The following is a 19,146-nucleotide window of genomic DNA, read 5'->3' as shown; positions in this document are numbered from 1 at the left end:
TTTTAATACAACTAAAAACTTGTCCACTACATTCTTAACACTTTTGCATCTTGCATGTGTCCTGTGTGTGACAGTGAAGAGAAAAGCATTGTTTGTCTGCTAGATTGAGCTGTATGGTGACTGCACCAGGTTCAGCTGCACATGTTAATGTGTCAATTTTCCAAATCGAAGAGCTTTTCCTGCTCTTTCAATTCAACTGTTTACTGTGATAAAGGTTTATACAAGAAATTAAGATAGATTTTCATGTCCTCCTCATCTATAGCGTAGTTCTTAGCTAAGTTACATCTGCAACAAAGATCAGTGTGGCTTGCTTAAGCTTCAGGGTTCGCTTTGTGCAGAATATCTGTAGACTTGATGCAGCTGTGTAAAGAATGGCTTGTGGATAAAGTGTGACTGATATGGGACAGTAGAAAGACACTTGTGTAAATGGAACCTTCACTTCATGGTTTGTAACTATGACTAAGGGTCATACATGTAAAGAAACGGTGTTGTAACTCTTGTTGTCTTGCTTGTGTTCAACTTCAGATGAAAAGCCTGGAGATGCTCCCAGGACAGGAGCTAAGAAAGGTATCATCATGCAGCAACTTGCATGAAGCTGTGGTGTGTTACAGTGAGGGCTGGACTTGTAGATAAAGTCTTTGTGTGTAATGTGTAATTAACCTACAATGAACTGGTTGATGTGATTTAATGATTTGTAGCCTAATTCTGTGCTTGTGCTTGATAAGTAAAACTTGTCTTAAACAAAGAGTGTAAAAGAGTGATGTCAGAGCACTTATTAGCATATACTCAGTACATTTTTGGATAATCTGGTGTAAAACTACATTAAACAGGGTCTACACCAGTTTAAACTAAGTAAGTTACCGTTCACACATTGCCTCGAGGAGAGGGTATGGTGAGAATGTCATGGATATTATTTAAATCTGGATAAATATGGCCTAATTAATCTCATACATGCCTGACTGATGTGTGTAGATGCCCAATAACAGAGTGACTTTTAGCATGAACAATATGTTACTATGTTACGAGTGGTGAAACAGCAAACGGTGTTGTTGCTCATTTATCTCAGAACCCTCTCCAACCAAAGATGTGGGCTGGAAGCTTCGGGAGGCTTTAAAGCAGCAGCTGGTCATCATCCATGAACGTGTGGAGGCCAAGAAGCTTGCCAAGCTGGCTCTGGCTGAGGTCAGAGAGCTTCTGGCCAAAGAGGAAGAGGCAAAGGAGCTGGAGCTGGGGAGGAAGGAATTGACAACTAGAGTGAAGGAAAGGGTGGCCGCCAGGCTTCAGGAGGAAGAGGAGAAGATAGAAAAAGTAGAGATGGAGAAAGCTCTGGAGAAACTAAGGAAGGAAAAAGCAAAACTTAATGACAAACGGGAAGAAGTGGGCATGGAGGGAGAGAAGAAACTAAAGAAAGTAGGGGAGAAAGAGGGCAAGTTGGAGAAAGGGGGGGAGGGAAAGAAACCAAAGCAGGAAGAAGAAGTAAGAGGGACAGAGTCTTCCAAAGAAAAGAGAAAGAAAAGCAAAGCTGAGAAATCTGACAGAGAAGGCAGGAAATAAAGTCAAATATTAAGTTATAGGAAGGAAGTATTATCCATTTTCAACTCGAGGGTCAGGTGTCAAACCTCATTTTGGTACCAACCAATATGTGTCCATTGCAACAAGTATCAGCAACTTTCGAGTGCAGAAAGTTGCAGAATGCAGAATTTTACTTAAATTCCTGATTTAAATCAAAATTTTGCCATTTTGAAACTTTGTTAGAAAGTATTCAACAGAATATTTGACTTAAAGGAATAGTTTGGGTTTTTTGAAGTGGGGTTAGATAAGGTACTTGTCAATAATGAGTGTACTATGTACAGTGGGTACCTCATACAACCCCATTTAAAAAAAAAAACATAACTATCCCTTGAAGGCTTCTTTCTCAAATGTATGTTAGTAAAAATGTCAATTTCTCCAAGTTTACAGTGATACCTCCACCCATGTGGTCGGTGTGTTACTATGTGCTCCATATTCTCCTCGGTATGTGTGCTGTCAGTTAATTTATCAGATACTCGGTGTCATTTCACAAAATGAAATCTAAAATATGCACAGTTAATCATTTAACCTGCTCTGAGAAAAAGTAAAAGAAAAATCCTTATTCCAACAAGAGTTTCTTTTGACTTAGTGCTTGCGCATTAGTTAGCTACTTCCATGCAAGTGCAAGAGACTGAAATGACGTAAAATAAAAAAGGCACGTAGTGAGTGGAAACCTCTGAAATAACCAGTGTTGTGACCAAGTCATCTTTGCTCAAGTCCCAAGTAAGTCTCATTTGTTCCAAGTCTCGAGTTATTTTTTCAGTCACAGGTTATGTCAAGTCGAGTCCTTTAGTTAAGGCAAGTCAAGTCACTTTTTCTCCACCCAAGATCCAGCACTCTAACCTGTTGTATCCGGTTTTATAAAGAGAAAAGAAGGTATTAGTAGCTCGTCTAATAATGATATTATTGGACAATTTATATAACCTGTTCAAAAAGTATGACAATAATTTTTGTATCTGTGTTATCTTGGCACAGACGCAGCCATGATGATGGTCTGCTCTGAGACCGTGTTGAGTAGTAACGAGGACGACTGATGAGGCTTCTCTTTGGGGGGAAAAAACATCAGGGAGCGGGGGTCTTTGATGTTGCGTGTTGCCATAGTGAGGAGTTTGTCATGATTGGATGACTGGCTGTCAGTCAATCACATTGATTGGACGACTTTTTGAGTCGTCCAATCATGATGCCCAGTTTGCACTGCGTACATACTTGATAGTTAGACAGAAACTTGACAACATTGAATTTTATCATTTTATATTTAACAGCTTACATTCAAACTTATGAAGACACACAAGTCATCATGCCTCAAGTCCAAGTCGAGTCTCAAGTCATTTATTTTTTGTCAAGTTGCAAGTCATCAAAACAGTGACTCAAGTCGACTCAAGTCCAAGTCGCCAAGTCTCAAGTCCTCATCTCTGGAAATAACCCTGATGAGATGGGAGTCACTGATGTAGACATAGCACCCCCCCCCCCCCCCCCCTCCCCCATAGTTAATGGATGGTTGTAACAAAAGGGTAGTATTAAGACCACAGGGACAGGAAATGGCACTGAAAGGTACTCGTTTCAAGTGTGATGTTTATTAGTGTTCATGGTAATGTTAATGGAAATGATTTGACTCTTGGAAAACATCAAAACAATCGATTTCTACTTTTCTTTAAAATTTAGGAGTATCTGTGTCCAAATATCATGTGATCATCATGTGATATTTTCTTTGGTCAATAAAGTCTCTGGATTGTGTAAGTGCCTCTTTTATAGCATGTGAAAGTGGGTTCAGTATTTGGTAGAATGTGTGTGTTTGAAACATATATACAGAAGATCATAGATGTGTGATTTCATATGTCTTGTAAGCTACTGGATGCCTTAATTTTCCTCGGGATCAATAAAGTATCTACCTACCCACCTACCTACCTACCATCAGAAATATCTGTTTATGTTTCTGTCAGCTTAAGACAAGTCATAAAATGTTACTAATGTCTTTATGAGAAACTTGAGTCAGCAAATGAAAACCCGTGCCTCTTTTTAGATGGTTTGAAAGGAAGCCTTGATTGATAAAATGTTACCAATGTTATGTAGACCTTATGAAGCACTGATGTTTACTGACAAGGTCCTGTACAAATTCATGTACTGCATCACATGCCCCACTGGGGCTGATGTCTTATAATATGTGATTCATTAGGGCTCATCCCATACTCGCACACACACACAGACATGTGCATATCCTGTGAGTATACTGCACACACGCATACATTTCTTGCCAACAACTTGTCCATCATGTCACATAGGACTGAAAGAGAAGGCTGTTGTCGTCACTTCCCGTCGTGAAGAAGCCTCTGTTCCAGTGGAGACTCCTGAACCAACACCTGAAGGTACCACTAATGTTCATTATACACATTTAATCATACACACTTTCCCTTCAGCATCATCATCACAGGAACATGTTTATAGCTAATTAAGGAAAAGGTTTCAACACTATCAACTGAATGTATTTCTATATGTATATAATGTGTTTTGTATATGACTGCAGCAGATGGAAACCAAAACCTCTATTTTGGCCTTTAGACTAGAACTAAAAAAATGTTACAGTTCTAAGGAAATATTTTCACTAAACCACACAAAGAACTTGATTAAATGTGAAAAAAGAACCTCTTTTTGAGATGAACAGGGATACTGTTATTTGTTGACCTTGTAAATGTTCTCAGCTGTTGACTACTGCAGCTCCAGCCTGCACCTCAACAGAGAGCTGGACTCATTATTTACTTCACTCCCTTTGTTTGCTCTTGTCACATTATTAAAATGTAGGACTAATAAGTGAGAGGAAGTGTTCTTTGGAAATCAAATGTTGACATTATTTCAAAATGCCTTGGACAGTGCTCATCTATAAAATACTTTTGTTGTGATTAACCTTTAAATTGGCCAGAGAGAATTTTATTTATATCGTACTACTTAGAGGTAAGCTGAGAAACTGTTGAAAATGTGCAATTGACTTTAAAAGATTGTATCTCATTTGTCCTCAGACCTGAAATTTCTAAATGAAATGTCTAAAACCTTTTTAAGTGCATACATGCAGTAGACCGTACATCTCTTTACACTTAAAAGATTAACACACAAAAGTTCAGCAGAAAAAATAATGAAATATTTAGTTAAACAATCATTTTCAACTGTTGTAATATAATATTTTGGTTGATTATCACAAAAGTTTTGTACCTTTTTTTTTATAGGCGCCTATGTGGTGTTTTACAGATTAAAAGGATAAATGTCTAGGAGCTCTGCTAAAGTAACCAGAATTTACCTTTACCCCTCTCTGGCGCGATGCTATGCTCCGTCTGTAACTTCTGCAACTCCTCGTCATCTCGGCTACAAATTCTGCCCGTCTCTGTCCGCATATCTCGAACATTGTTCCAAATTTGTCGCGCCAAGTTTGATACACAGACTGAATGAGTAATAGATACAATAAAGACCTAACCACCGTAACATCTTCACTGTTTATTAACCCTGTCTCCGGCACGTTTGTGACGTCAGACGGTGACGCAGCAAAAAAAGGTACCGAAAGAAGTATACGTCACTAGCAATGGCAACAGACACAATCGGCAACTATAAGCAGGTTTTCCCGAGTCTGAAAAACCTGTGTCATCACGCTAAAGTTTAGGTGGGAAAGGGGTATATATGTGCGACAAAAGGATTAACATCAGTCTTGGTTAAAGTTACACAAGTAGACAATAAAAAAACTGCATAAAATTACAGAATGCTAAAATTGGAACAACAATGCGAAGACGCAAGTTTTATGCAGCTGCAAAGAATGAAAGTAAGATTCACATTTACTTGAAATAGTTTGCCAAACATCGGTGGGCAAGTAATTAAAAGTTGAACGGATAATTATAACAATATATTTGGACAGAAAACTGCTACTACTTTTTGAATTTTTGGATTTGTCATTGCCCGTGTATTCTCACACATTCATAACCCCTCTCTAATCAGCTGTTGTTGAGCCTGAACCCGTGCCTGTTGATGAAGTGGTTGAAGCTGCTGTAGCAGATGACACCTCTGCACCACCACCAGGTATGTGTGTGATTGCTTTAATGTGACAATATTGTTGAAACAATGTGACCTTTCTCAATTATGAAAAAATGCTTGGCTAAATAACCACTGACTTGTTCCCAATGGTTTCCTCCCAGTTCTTTTTGAAGTTTCATGGACTTGGCCATCTGTTCTAGAAGTGTTTCATATAAATACTAAAATGGCCGGCAGTGAGGCTTTTTCTGGAGCCCATTTTTGCTATTACAGAGTTGTAAATATCTGTAACACTCCTGACCATGGTGCAGAAAACTAAAGAGCTCCCAATTTCAACAGTCATGCACATGGAAGTGATACCACAAAATTCTCAGGGTCAATATCTACAGTCTTGCAGTGCTACAGTGAAATCCGGTTCATAAGCAGCAACCAAGTATGCATTTTAGCAAAATTTCACCCCTGGTCTCTCTTTATCCCAAATTAATCTTGAAATATGCTTATTCTATCCTCTAAACTGTTCAGAGGGACTTTGACGGGAAGTGATAGAAATAATAAAATAATATGAGAATGTTAATCTTATGTGATTCAATTCTGCTGCCAAAGTCAAAAGGGAACAGGCCCCATCCATCAGGTTCATCCTAGGTTTGTTAATACATTGTTAGTAATATCTAAGAACTGTGATAAATCTTTGGATAAACTTCTAAATTCTTCCATCAGTGTAGTTTAATTTCAAAACCTTGTTTTTATATCAAGTTAAGGACCTACCTTGAATGAACAATATAATTAGCTTGTTAACACAGTGGAGTTACTCAGAGTGCCATGCCGGTTTTGTATATACTAAATGCTGTCTTTCGTGTCGTCTTTGATAACACTAGAAGTATCCACTGTCCCATTACAAAGAATGGCGTGAACTTTTCCTGCATGAAGGACACAAACCATGTGTTACATAACCAGACTGTGCTAGTGTGTTTGATGGAGATTCTGTTCTGTTCTGTGCTTCTCCCTCTAGAGCCTGAACCTGAGGTAGCAGCTGAGCCTGAGGAGGTTGCATCTGAGCCGGAACCAGAACCTGAGATTGAACCAGAGCCTGTAGAGACTCCTGAGGTTTGTACAGATTATTCTAAAACCATCTGTGGAACTGAGTCACTATGAAATATTGTGTTTACATTAGGGCTGAACAATTAATTGAAATCACAATATGGGCTACTGCAATTTTCAAATCTCAGGAGGCACAATATTTTTTAAGGGTGAAATGTGTGTTAAAAAACCTTTTTTAATTTAAATATTGCAGAGATGCTCTGGCCTACACATAATACATAGACGAAAGTATCAGATATCTTGCTTGGTACAGATCCCTGCAAAAATCACACCATAATTACTCATTCATATTTTTCAGTGAAAATGAGAATAATGATGTATGTAATGAAATTATTATTCCCTTTAATATCGAAAAATCATATCGAAATCACAATATAGGTCAAAATAATCGCAATTCAATATTATTTCAAAATCGTTCAGCCCTAGTTTACATTTCATTTTACAGTTTCAACTTTCTGCATTAAAAACAAAAAAGATCAAAATTGAAAGCATTTTCAAAAATGGCAGTATGCAAATGGACAAAAGTACTATATTCAGTATGTGTAGGAAACACCTACTGATTTTTTCTGTTAGAGGTGGCACAAAATTTATTGTGAAACTATATAGAAATACAGGTTTCTATTATCACACGTTTAAAGATTCTTATGCATTTAGAGATCAGATGGACTCAAGTAGGAATTCATTTTAAAACATTATTTTACAATCAGCTTTTAGGTAGAAATGAAAACATTCCTTTTACATTGAAAACACCACAATAATAGGAATAATAAGAATTATAATAAGAATACCTTATTTGTATAGCACTTTTCAGTTAAACATGCACAAAACACAAAAAAACACAAGCATGCAGTTTAACAACTGTATAAAAGAAAAAGTTAAAATACAACAAGCAAAAGGTAGCAAAATACAATAACGTTAAATATGCACACCAGAGCTCTAATAAACTGTTCGCTAAAAAGGCAAGTTTGTAAAAATGTGTCTTAAGACTGGATTTAAAAGCAGAAATGGTGTCTGCGGGTCGAATAAAAAGTGGGTGACTGTTCCAGAGCTGAGGTGCCATTACGGAAAAAGTTTGATCACTTTTTAACCGCAACCTCGACTCCGGTACAGTTAGCAGGCCTAATATCGCTCATCTTAGGGCCTTCTTGGGCAATAAGGTGTTAAAAGCTCACTTAAATACTCTGGTGCCAGGCCATGTAAAGCCTTGAATGTGAGGAGTAAAATTTTAAAATGAATTCTAAAATAGGGTGATGTGAGAGGTATGTTTTGTCTTCGACAATCTCAAGTTGGGCTACCGCTAGGGCGCTAGGGCACTGAGGCACGTAAACAGGGCATTGCAATAGTCCAAACGTGAAGAAATAAAAGCATGAATAATTTTTTCAGTGTTGTTAAAAACCCCCAAGTTTTGAACAGTACCCTTAATATTTGGGATGAGGGGGCCGAGCAGTGGCTGGATCTGACTGTGAATATTCTCAGGGCCGATGTTAAGAACCTCTGTTTTGTCAGAAGTCAGTTGGCGGAAGTTTTGTGACATCCAGTCTCTCACATCGGTTAAGCAGCTTTGAAGCGTAGTCGGTTTATTTAATTTTATGTATGTATGGTTTTATGGAGAGATATAATTGTGTGTCGTCGGCATAGCTATGAAAAGACATGTTATGATGACGGATAATATGACCTAATGGGAGCATGTACAGACAGAACAAAATTGGTCCCAGAATTGAGCCTTGTGGTATGCCACAGTTTTCTTTGCCGTTGAAGAGGTGAATTAATTAATTGAGACATAAAATTGTCTGTTTGACAGGTAAGAGGAAAACCAGTCTAGGGCTGTTCCAGAAATGCCCACCCAATCCTTCAGTCTGTTGATAAGCGTAGCATGATCAATAGTGTCGAAAGCCGCGCTAAGGGCAAACAGCACCAGTTCAGAGTAGTATCCAGAGCCAACAGCCATTAGTAGGTCATTCGTTATTCTTAACAAGGTTGAGTCTGTGCTATGTTGCTTGCAAAAACCTGATTGAAATTTCTCAAAGATGTTGTATTGAGGACCTCCAGAAGTTGTTTGAAAACCAGTTTCTGGAGCTGAAAGGCAATTTTGAGATTGGTCTAAAACAAATTTAAACTGACTGTTCAAGGCCAGGTCCTTTTTTTAGCAGTGGTTCAACACATGCTACTTTAAAATCTGGGACACATCCAGTACAAAGGGAGCTTTTCAAAATCTCAAGCAGAGTAGGGCCTATGACCTCTATCACTCCTTTTGAATAATTTGACTGGAATGATATCGAGATGGCAGGATGAGAGTTTCATGTGTGACACAGTGTTGGTATATAGAAATACTATAGAATACTTTTGAAAATGTCTATGGGCAGATGTCAGAAGAAGACGTTGCACAATTTCAGATTTTTTAGTCAACAGTCCTGTGATTGAAGTCGATTCGAAGCCGACTAGTTGCTGATGAAGTCATGAATCAAACCACAGGAGAAGGGAATGCTTTGAAACAATCAACAATACGTATTTGCAAAACTTAATGTATATGCTGCTGACACCATACATATATTATTTAGGAGCAAGCAGGAACAACAGGTTGCAACTCAGCTGCAATAATGCAACAATAATGTTGTAAAGTAGTGCCCTGTTTTCCTCCCACTCTGAAAGTGTGGACCAAAAGCTGCAGCTCAAAATCTTGCACAAGCCTGGCTTTTTTCCATAGTAGGCTCACTGTCATTATCAGCTGCGTTCTGGCTCTGGACACCCTCGCCTAGAATTAATTTAATAACTACGTTTACGACAGCCGCGCCTTTAAGAACATAACGTAATAAAGGATCCTTTTACGTTTACATTTGACACAGTGTTGTCAACCAGCTTATTCGTTCGTGTTAAGTGGGGAAAAAATCTGGAAAAGTGATTGCCATTAAAAAAAACTCCATCTTGTAGCAGGCTGTTGAGGTGGCTCTCGGCAGCCTCGGTTTTACTCTCTGGGATGAATTGAATATGCTTGATGAGATAAGATAAGATAATCCTTTATTGATCCCCAGGGGTAACTGTGGATCTAGCATACATGTCACAATGGGGATGATTCGGTCCGCTAATTAGACTCAATTTGAACTGCGTTTCCAACTGCTGTCAAACGGTGTTCTTGAAAGCACACACAGCTTCCAGGTCAGGTGTTTCGATGCACAGAGTGGTGCTGGTCATATTGAAAATCAGTGAAGAAGTAAAAGATTGCCCCAAATGCAACTCTCCCTTCATTATTCTGGTAGTCATGGCCAAAGGTTGCAGCACTGGAATCAGCTGTTCCACCAGCTTCCACTGCGTTGCACTTCACTGAAAATTCTAATTAATTCTTGAAATTCAATTTCATATTTTATTAAAAGTAATCGTTATATTATTAGCCTTTTGCGTTAGAACAGCTTTGTTCGGGGAGCAGCTCCTCACAAGGTTGTTTTACGTAACAGTATGACATTGTTTTCTTAAAATGACTGATGACATGCAGAGGGCGAAAATATCTAAAAAGTAATGCCACCAGCCTGGTGCACGTCACCAGGTATCCCAGCATGCTTTGATTAGCAATTCAGCTGCTTGCAAGAATAATGAATGGGGTAAATGTTTAACCCAACCGCATCAGTTCCCCTAGCAGTTCCCACAAACAGCAGGAAACTACTGACAGACCCCCGAAACAGCAGCAAGTTTGTATTTTCAGAGTAACAGACACTTAAAAATTATGCTTAACAATACAATTTCAAATTATGTGATTTAAATTGAAATTTATAATTCAGCTATTCAAATATAAATAATGCAAATTCAGTTTCTACTGACACATATTTCTGCCAATAGATGTCTCTCAGGTCTGCAAAATGTTAATACTGGCTCAAGAAAAAGCAGGTAGCCTTTCTCTTTTTGAAGCTATATTCTAAGTCCAAACTAACTGTGAATAAAGAATTAAGAAGATTGAGAAATCCTAACCTTTTGTCCTAGTCCAGAAAACACCATGTGACTAATGACTAAAAATGGGATTTAAGATAAACTGATGCTGTGGGCTCATACTTTGACAGATTTGAAAATCTCAATGGGTTTGTTGTTCTTAGATCAGTTTGACTAAAATTGCGGTAAAGTAAATGATACAATTCCACTGTGGACCTTAACGGGTTAGTTGGTAAACAAGTAAGTCCTTACTGGTATAATTTATTAATATGCACATTTGATGATGTATAGGGATGTTTTGCGTTTCAGGTGATTGAGGAGGATCCAGAGGTGCTGACAGAGGAACCACCAGCTGTGGAAGAGGATGCTCCTATTGAGGAGGCCATGGAGGAGGTATGCAGTTTGTGATTATGAATTGCATCATCATAGCATACTGATTTGCACTTTGCTCTGCTGGCTAACTGAATTGTCTTTATCTCTGTGTGTAGAGGTAGATTCTAATAATGATGATAACAATGATGTTAATATTGGGGATAAAGTTAATAAGATCACTGATAAAAGTTGAAACAGGAGGAAAGAAAAGAGGGAGACAAGAAAGCACAAAACTATAAGAGAGAAAGTGTCACATTCGTAACATGCATTGCTGGCATAAACATGCGAAAGCCAATGCAGAGAGGCTTGTATGGGAGAAATAAGATCTCTTTTCCTAGTTCTTGTCATGACATGTGTAACATCATCCTGGACCTGCTGTACTGTAGAGTCTTTAGAGATAGTTTGGGCAGCCTGATGATAAGGAATTGCTATAATTGTACCTAGATGTAACAAATGTATCAACCAGTGTTTCTTCATCTTTTTGAGACAGGATGTTATTTTTGCAATGTGACTTTAGTGAAAAAGGCAATACTTAAAATATTTTTAATGTGGGAGTTAAAGAACACATTCTGGTCAGCAATTCTAGTCTCTGTGATAGGATGTGATTGTCACAGGTGTTTTATTTAAACCTGTTACAACAAACGTTATATTTCTGCTATGTAGCTACTATTGTGTACTAATCCTAGTTAGCAAACACACACATTTGTTCAGTTGCTGCACTCTACCTGTCTGCTGGTCTGGTATTTCTGTTGATTTAGGTTCTTAAAGGTGTAATAATGTAGTTATTATTTGGTTGGGAAAAGTTAGTCATGATACTCATGTTATTTTCTCACAAATCCCACTTTTCCCGATCTAAACAGTACAAAGTTCAGCCCCATTTAAAAGCGTTTCATCTTCTTGGCCAGATGAAAACAGGAAAATAGATTCTGTGTGATTTTGTCAAATGTATCAATTTCTGTAAAAACCACAAATAGAAATCTAAGAGAGCTTTTTTTAATAACCCTTGACAATGTTGCTTGATTCAGGCTGCTACAGTTGAGGAGGAGACAGCAGCTGAGGAGGTGGAGGCGGTAGTAGCAGAGCAAGATGTGAAGGAGGAAGCTGCTTACGAAGCAGTGGAGGAAACTGCTGCAGTGGAGGAGACCAAGGAGGATTTGGAGGAGGTGGCCTCAGATGTAGAGACTGTTGCAGAAGAGAGTGCTCCTACAGAAGAAGCAATTGAGGATCCAGGTGAGGAAGAGGATGCTGCTCCTGCAGAAGAAGCTCTTGAGGAGCCAACAGAGGAAGAGGAGGCTGTCGCTGCAGAAGAAGCTCTTGAGGAGCCAACAGAGGAAGAGGAGGCTGTTCCTGCAGAAGAAGGTGTCTCGGAGCCAGCTGAGGAAGAGGAGGCTGCTGCTGCAGAAGAATCTATCACAGAGCCAGCTGAGGAAGAGGAGGCTGCTGCTGCAGAAGAATCTATCACGGAGCCAGCTGAGGAAGAGGAGGCTGCTGCTGCAGAAGACACTGCCGAAGTGCTCGCAGAAGAAGAGGAGGCTACTGCTGCTGAAGACGCTGTCGAAGTGGTAGCAGAAGAAGAGGAGGCAGCATCTTCAGAGGAACCTGCCATGGAGCCCGCTGAGGAGGAGGCAGCACCTTCAGATGAAGCTGTTGAGGAGGTAGCAGAAGAAGAGGAGGCAGCAACTTCAGAGGAACCTGCTGAGGAGCCCACGGTAGAGGAAGTATCTCAAACAGAAGAAGCTGTTGAGGACATAGCAGAAGAAGAGGAGGCAGCAACTTCAGATGAAGAGATTGCAGTGGCTGAGAAGCCTGCTGAAGAAGAGGCAGAAATAGTAGCAGGTAAAGAAGATATATAAAGGAAGTGAAAAAACTTGTCAGTTACATTTGTTGTTGCCCCAATATCCCATCTTTGACTTAGTTCCCAAGAGTTCAACTTGATTTATAGATAGATGACAATATAGTTGTTCCTGTTAACAGTTTGTTTACCGTTACTGTGTTTGGGAGTATTACTGCGCAAGTGAAAAGTTGTATAACTTTTATGGCGGGTGGCCTCAAGTGATGGAGTTTTGAAAAATGAAACAAATGGTACATAACAAGACACAAACCAACTGAGTTTACAAGAAGTGTGTAGCCTGTGGCTCATCTCTGCTGAAGCTTGAGGTTCATAGCCATATTAGTCCACCGTAGCATTCAACACAAATACAATTTTGTGGACTGTTTGAGGCTGTTGTTTTTCAGCTGTTTGACTTTTTTTAGTCCACTATCAAAGCCTCAGAAGCTGTACAGTGGAAATATTCAGCAGTCATCAAGGTACTTAGAAGGCAGGAGTAGCTAGTGGTGGAAATTGATTTATAACCAAGAACCTGTCTCGTGTTGAGCAGAGCTCATCAGCAATGGATAATGTGGCTTTATCACCCACCCAGTTAACTGAACCACCATGGCAGATTAAAGTAATGTCAAGCATTATATATAAATTGTTTTAAATGTTTTTTGTTCAACAGAGAAAGAAGAAGCACAAGAGGAAGAGGAGGCAGCAGAAGAAGGTGGGTACAGAAACAAAAACACATAGAGCTATTACAGGAGTCATGGAGCACAAGAGGCATGTACATATGCTTGTTGTTATTTTCCTAAAGTCCATAGTGTGTTAGGTACTAACCACACATACATACCCTCAGCCTAGCAGACACATAGTTGACTCTGTAAGTACAAGTGTACACACATCCGTGTCTAGTAGGATTATGAAGTATGATTAATAATTATTGTGTTATCTGTTTACATTCATACAGCTTTTTTATCTTTATTTATTTATAGTATCTTTTTTTTTTATTACTTTAGGAGCTTCTGATTCTTAGTGGACAGCAATTGCATTCAGAGTTGTTCACTGTGCAGGTCCACAGAACATATCGATGGGCATTATAACCAATGCGGCTCTCTGTCACAAACACACACACACACACACACACACACACATGCGATCTAAAGGCCCAAAACCACTAAAGCTGATGTATTGTACATGATGTGGGGGTCATCGGTTTGTCAGCAAAGTCATTACAATATCTGCTCTTATCTGCTGATTTTTCTCTTTGCAGGAGCAGAGTTTGAGACAGTGGAACAGATTCAGGATGAGCCCACAGGTAAACATTGTTTTTTGCAGGGGGGGGGGGGTACAGGGTGATACAAACATGTATTTAGAGTATAACATGAACTATTCATGAAAAAAATATATGTGAAAGACGAAATTCTCATACAAACTGCAAACAACTCTCAACACAAGTATCTCCGGGCCTCTATCAAAGTCTTGCTGTGAATTGGCTGCTCTTTCCCTGTTAAGCAGGTCTAGGTAATCCTCCAGCCATGACTTCTTCAACAGGCATGCTTTCTTTCACTCCCTCCAGTAAAAAAGAATTGGCCTTTTTACTGAGAGGCACACTAAAGCCTAAAGGAGTGTAATGATGGGACTAATTATATTATTGGAGAGATCTGTGGCTCGTCTTTCAATCGGAAGGTTGGGGGTTTGATCCCTGACTGCTACATTCACATGTAGGACAAGTGTCCTCGGGCAAGACACTGAGACACTCCCTGTGGCATAGCAAACGGGTATGAATGGGCATAGATCTGATTGATGGCGAAGGCCTAAGTGCCAATCTACAGTGTGTGAATGAGTGTGTGTGAATGAGTGAATGTGACATGTAGTGTAAAAGCAGCTTTGAGTGGTCGGAAGACTACAAAAGCGCGATATAAGTACAGTCCATTTACCATCTTTGCAAATCTGACAGGAGTCTCTGCATTACATTCAATGATCTTACCTGTTGCACATTTTTAGAACTGTATGCCACATCTCCGAAAAGAGGCGCACTGTGAGGTGGTAAGAGATGTCTTAAGGTCACTCTTCCAAGCTTCTTGAGTGTGAGTGCATATATTTAGATATACATAACAACAATAAAAACCTGTTAGGACAAATTTACCCTTCAGCAATTCATTAGGACATAACCCACTGTTAATATTAAACCTTTTATGTATAATTCTAAGAATGGAGCATGAAAATCGAAACACAGGAGGTGTAGGGTATCGGAATGCCCTTCTGTTAAATCCCTTCTAATTTCTCTAACCACTTCAAACCCCCCACCTGATAGTGCTCCTTATATGCCCAAGACAGTAGCATCTGGAACTCCAAGGCTCTCTTAAAATCTGGGGATGCATAATTTTTGGTATGAGGGTCTGGGAACGTATTTCTTTAAACCCAGAACTTAGGCTGGAAGCATATCACATCCAATTTCTGGATCAGGCCTGTGCCTCTCCCACCACTGCTGCTTGTGCTTGAAGGGCGGATAAAGATGGCTAGCATTAGAGGACACCTGGAGAGATTCATTCAAACGTGTTCTCTGTCAGACCCAGGCTCGGGTAAGGAGTCTGTTGTGCCCGAAATTTGGTAAAAGCTGCACTGAACATCCTTCAGATAGTGGTCAGAGCCTTAGCAATACTTTGGTTGAAGAATGGCCGGACAAAAAAAACGAAAATTATATTGTACAGATCATTACTGTAACCATGCCCCGTTTATTTTAAATATGTGTTCTATTAATTGTTTTAAAGTTTAAGATATCTTGAATATGTGAAGACTAAACATTCTGTTTATGCTTTCCTTAGAAACGTAGAAGCTGTTGCTGTCGTCAGGGTGACGGAGTAGGGACCCACTGATGACACATCGGCATCATCTGAGCACGCTCAGAGTGATGATGCACCTCTCCATCTCCAGAGAAACGATTGAGCCGTTATGACAACACTCTTCTCTCTCCCCCTCCTTTTGTTTTCACACCTCCCCTTAACTTTCCTGTTGGTATGAATGAGTGAGATAATGGATGAATTGTTTACCAATACAGTACTTCTGTCTATACCCCACCTTCTTTAACTTCTTTTTCTTCTGCAAATAGAACAACTATTACTTGTTTCTGTTCCAGATGGTTTAGTTCTGTGTGACTGCCAAATTCTCAGGCCATGTGAAGTGTATGTCTTGCAGACAATCTATCAGTCTTGTATCTGCAAGAGCTGAAACAGTACACCAGTCTGGAACTTTATTTTGAAGTCTTTCAATGATATAGTTTTGCTTCCCGGAGCTGAATTCTTCTAAAAGTAAACTTAAGCCAAAGTGCATAACTGAGCCTACACTTGGCAGTTTCAGCTCATGCCCTGAGGTCCTTGACTTTGTAGGTTCAGAAGCAAAACTTAAACAGGATTCATGCTCTGAACAATGCACAAGGTCTCTCTGTCACTCTGAGTTAACAAAATATTTCAGAAATAAGAAAATCCTCTACCTTTACCTGTGTTTAGTTCTTGTCACAGTCTTGTAACACTATGCAAAGCTGTCATGTTGTCATACCCCCCACCCCCCTGCTCAGTTTGTTTACCACTGAGTATGTGTCTACTCCAGGATGAGCCACATACTACCATATGAATTAAGAGAAAAGGTTTGTGTGTGTTTGAGTGTGTTTACAGGTGTGTTTCTTGTGTACCCCTTGTTGAGCGAGCTCCTGTGTGGTGACAACTCTCTAATTAATCCTCGTGTGAGCCGTAGATGTCATGTTGAGTTTTCAGACAATGTTTAACTTCTTGTTTGTTCTTTAACTACCTTTACCTCTGTGTGTTTTGTGTTCTGTAGATTCCTAGCTGTGTTTTTTTTCTTAGTTTCAGATAAAAATACCAAGACCATCTAACAAAACTAGCAAATAACTTTGAACTTAAGTCTTTTACTGAAACTTAAGCTCTTTGTGTTTAAACTGTAAATGTAAAGGACACCATGAACAGTACAAAGCTGACGCTCTGTCTAAAGATTATTTTTTCAAATATGCCAGCTATTCTCCCAAGTCCAGCAGGCGGATTTGGGGAGAATAGTTTGATTGATTGATTTTAACCCTTTGTGATCCAGAAACCACTTTGTTTAATGGTCAAAACATTTGTAATCTCTGGCTTACAGAGGGTTAAATAGATCAGATGTCATATTCCTGTGTAAGTTAGTTATTACTGGCTGACTTATGCCAGATAAATGATCCTTGTGTTTATCGTCAGAGGTGAAATTCACTGCCCCATTCTCTCTGTTAAAAATGTGTTAATGTGTCTTTTTTACTTAAAGGGAAACTTGATAAAACGTTCCTTTAGGACCCTTTCCCTTCTGTATTCTTGACACAAAAATTAGTCTTGGTGTCTTTTTTTTTGTCATGGATCCATGGTAGCAGGGCTCCTGCAGGCTCATAGATCAGGGAACAAAACCTCATCTTGCGCAACTTTCTATCACAGGACTGAATCGATGGCAGAATGACACCATTTTGTGTGTTATTTTGAAGCGACGGTCATATGTGCTGGTGTCCCAGCTGATTCACATGAGTGTATATACATGTGACACTAAGATGGTTTTGGGACAACTGGTGCAACACTGTGGCTAACACTTTTCAGTTGTGATACTCACAAAAAACAATATGTAGATCTGATTTTGAAGGATTTATTTAAAATAAACACTACAGTTAGTGGAACTAGAGAGACTGAGGAAGCTCATATTTTCAAATTCTATTACTTACAAATCCAATGAGTCTTTCTAGCCCTAACAGACTGCTTCTACCAGATATTTTTAGGGATGCAACACATTCCAATGATGTGCAGTAGTCCTTTGCAGGATGTCTTCTCTGTTTGTTTTTTTCTGGTACAAACAATAGGTGGTCTTTTCTACTTCTCTACACTTTGTAAATCAATGTGAACTGTAAAACCTTTTTAAAATTTGAGATTACAATCTTTGCCAAGAGAGAGCGTCTAGATTTTTAAAAGGAACATTTTTAAAAAGGACTTGGAGAAATAAAAAAAACTGTTGCTTTAAAAGCTTTTTACAAAGCAGAAAGTTGTTGGTGACAGGCAGGTTTAAGGGGCTGTGATACTTCAGGAAAAACTTAATACTCCAAGAACTCAAATGGAAGAGCAATAACATTGAAAGAGCTGAGCAACACAGTGATACAGGTCTTCTGTTTTTCCTTACTAATATTTGACCGAGAAGTCATATAAATGCTGGGAAGGGTTGTGATGACCTGGGCAGATTTGCTCCCAAATGTTGTTGGTGAAAAACTACCCATCTCTTTGCCTCAAAGTGGTGTCTGCAGGTGTAATGCTGTCCTGTAGATGCTAATGGTGATTAAATTATTGTGAAGTAATGATGGCTTGTGTAAAGCAGTTATGAAGTGTCACAATTTTTCTGTAAACAATCTGTTGCTGCCTTCAATAAAAGGTTTGGGACAACACAGCCATGATGTTTTTTATTCCTACATTTTGTAGATGTTGGTACGCCACCATCTACACCAAAGACCAACTGCCCATCTGCATGAAGAGTATTCAAAAGGAAAGAAGGAGCTTGTCCATCAGCACTAATTAACTAAAACTGTGACAGAGCAAATGCAAATGTTGTTGGTTGCTTTTTATCCCTTACTAAAAGCACGTGTAAAGTCAATTAGTCACCAAAGCTCTATTTACAAACACAAAGATACTAAATGCAGAATTTATCAAGGAGGCAAAGAGAAGCACTTCATTTTACTCAGCAACTCACCAATTTATACACTTGGACGATAAGTGGATTAAGACTTTTTCTTTTAATTTGAACTTTGTTTAGGCAATGGTTGGTTTATTCCACATGGCATGTATTACTGCCGCAACACACACGCAGTGTTGTTAAATTGCCCCCTCGTATACCGTAGCTCAAACATTACTCCGTGACCTTGAATGAAATATACTTCCTTAAATACAAGGATTGTACAGCAGTTCATTGTTGTTTCATATATCAGTAACCTACAAGAGATTGTAGTGCCGAGATCTTTAACCAAGCAATAAAAGATCTGGTTACTCCTAAAAAGTTTCTTGCTCCACTTGTGGCGGGTTTATGGGCAGAAATATGTGTCAGTAGAAACTGAATAAGAATTAATTATAGCCTACTTGAATTGCTCAACTTGAATAGTTAAATTTAAAATTTGAACTAAAATCACAATTTGAATTTGTGTTGTTAAACTTGAGTAATGGCATTGGAAACTGTCTGACAGCATAATCTGAAATCCAATTCATTAGTTGAAACTGAATTCTAATATTCTGTAATTGAATTCAGTTTCTCTGAAAATACAAATTCCACATTCAGTGCCTGAAATTCAAATTCAGTTTACGGAGACACAT

General features: G+C 39.0%; 1 protein-coding gene across 1 annotated transcript in view; it reads left to right on the top strand.

The window, feature by feature from the left end:
• asph (aspartate beta-hydroxylase) overlaps window positions 1–18,232 on the top strand; it is a 44,376-nt gene extending 26,144 nt beyond the window's left edge. Inside the window, exons 5-12 of the mRNA XM_069684206.1 lie at window positions 3,845–3,932; window positions 5,542–5,622; window positions 6,584–6,678; window positions 10,897–10,980; window positions 11,985–12,795; window positions 13,458–13,499; window positions 14,046–14,090; window positions 15,601–18,232. Of these exons, the coding sequence (XP_069540307.1) occupies window positions 3,845–3,932; window positions 5,542–5,622; window positions 6,584–6,678; window positions 10,897–10,980; window positions 11,985–12,795; window positions 13,458–13,499; window positions 14,046–14,090; window positions 15,601–15,608 (1,254 nt within the window). The 3' untranslated portion in view covers window positions 15,609–18,232. The remainder of the gene's footprint in view (window positions 1–3,844; window positions 3,933–5,541; window positions 5,623–6,583; window positions 6,679–10,896; window positions 10,981–11,984; window positions 12,796–13,457; window positions 13,500–14,045; window positions 14,091–15,600) is intronic.
• The last annotated feature ends 914 nt before the right edge of the window (window positions 18,233–19,146 follow it).

The sequence above is a fragment of the Semicossyphus pulcher genome, unplaced genomic scaffold, assembly GCF_022749685.1.
Source record: "Semicossyphus pulcher isolate SPU_LCO1_2020_fin unplaced genomic scaffold, fSemPul1.0.p SCAF_7, whole genome shotgun sequence".
NCBI lineage: Eukaryota > Metazoa > Chordata > Actinopteri > Labriformes > Labridae > Semicossyphus > Semicossyphus pulcher.
Note: the sequence above shows the minus strand (reverse complement) of the source record. Positions and strands in the feature narration are given on the sequence as shown.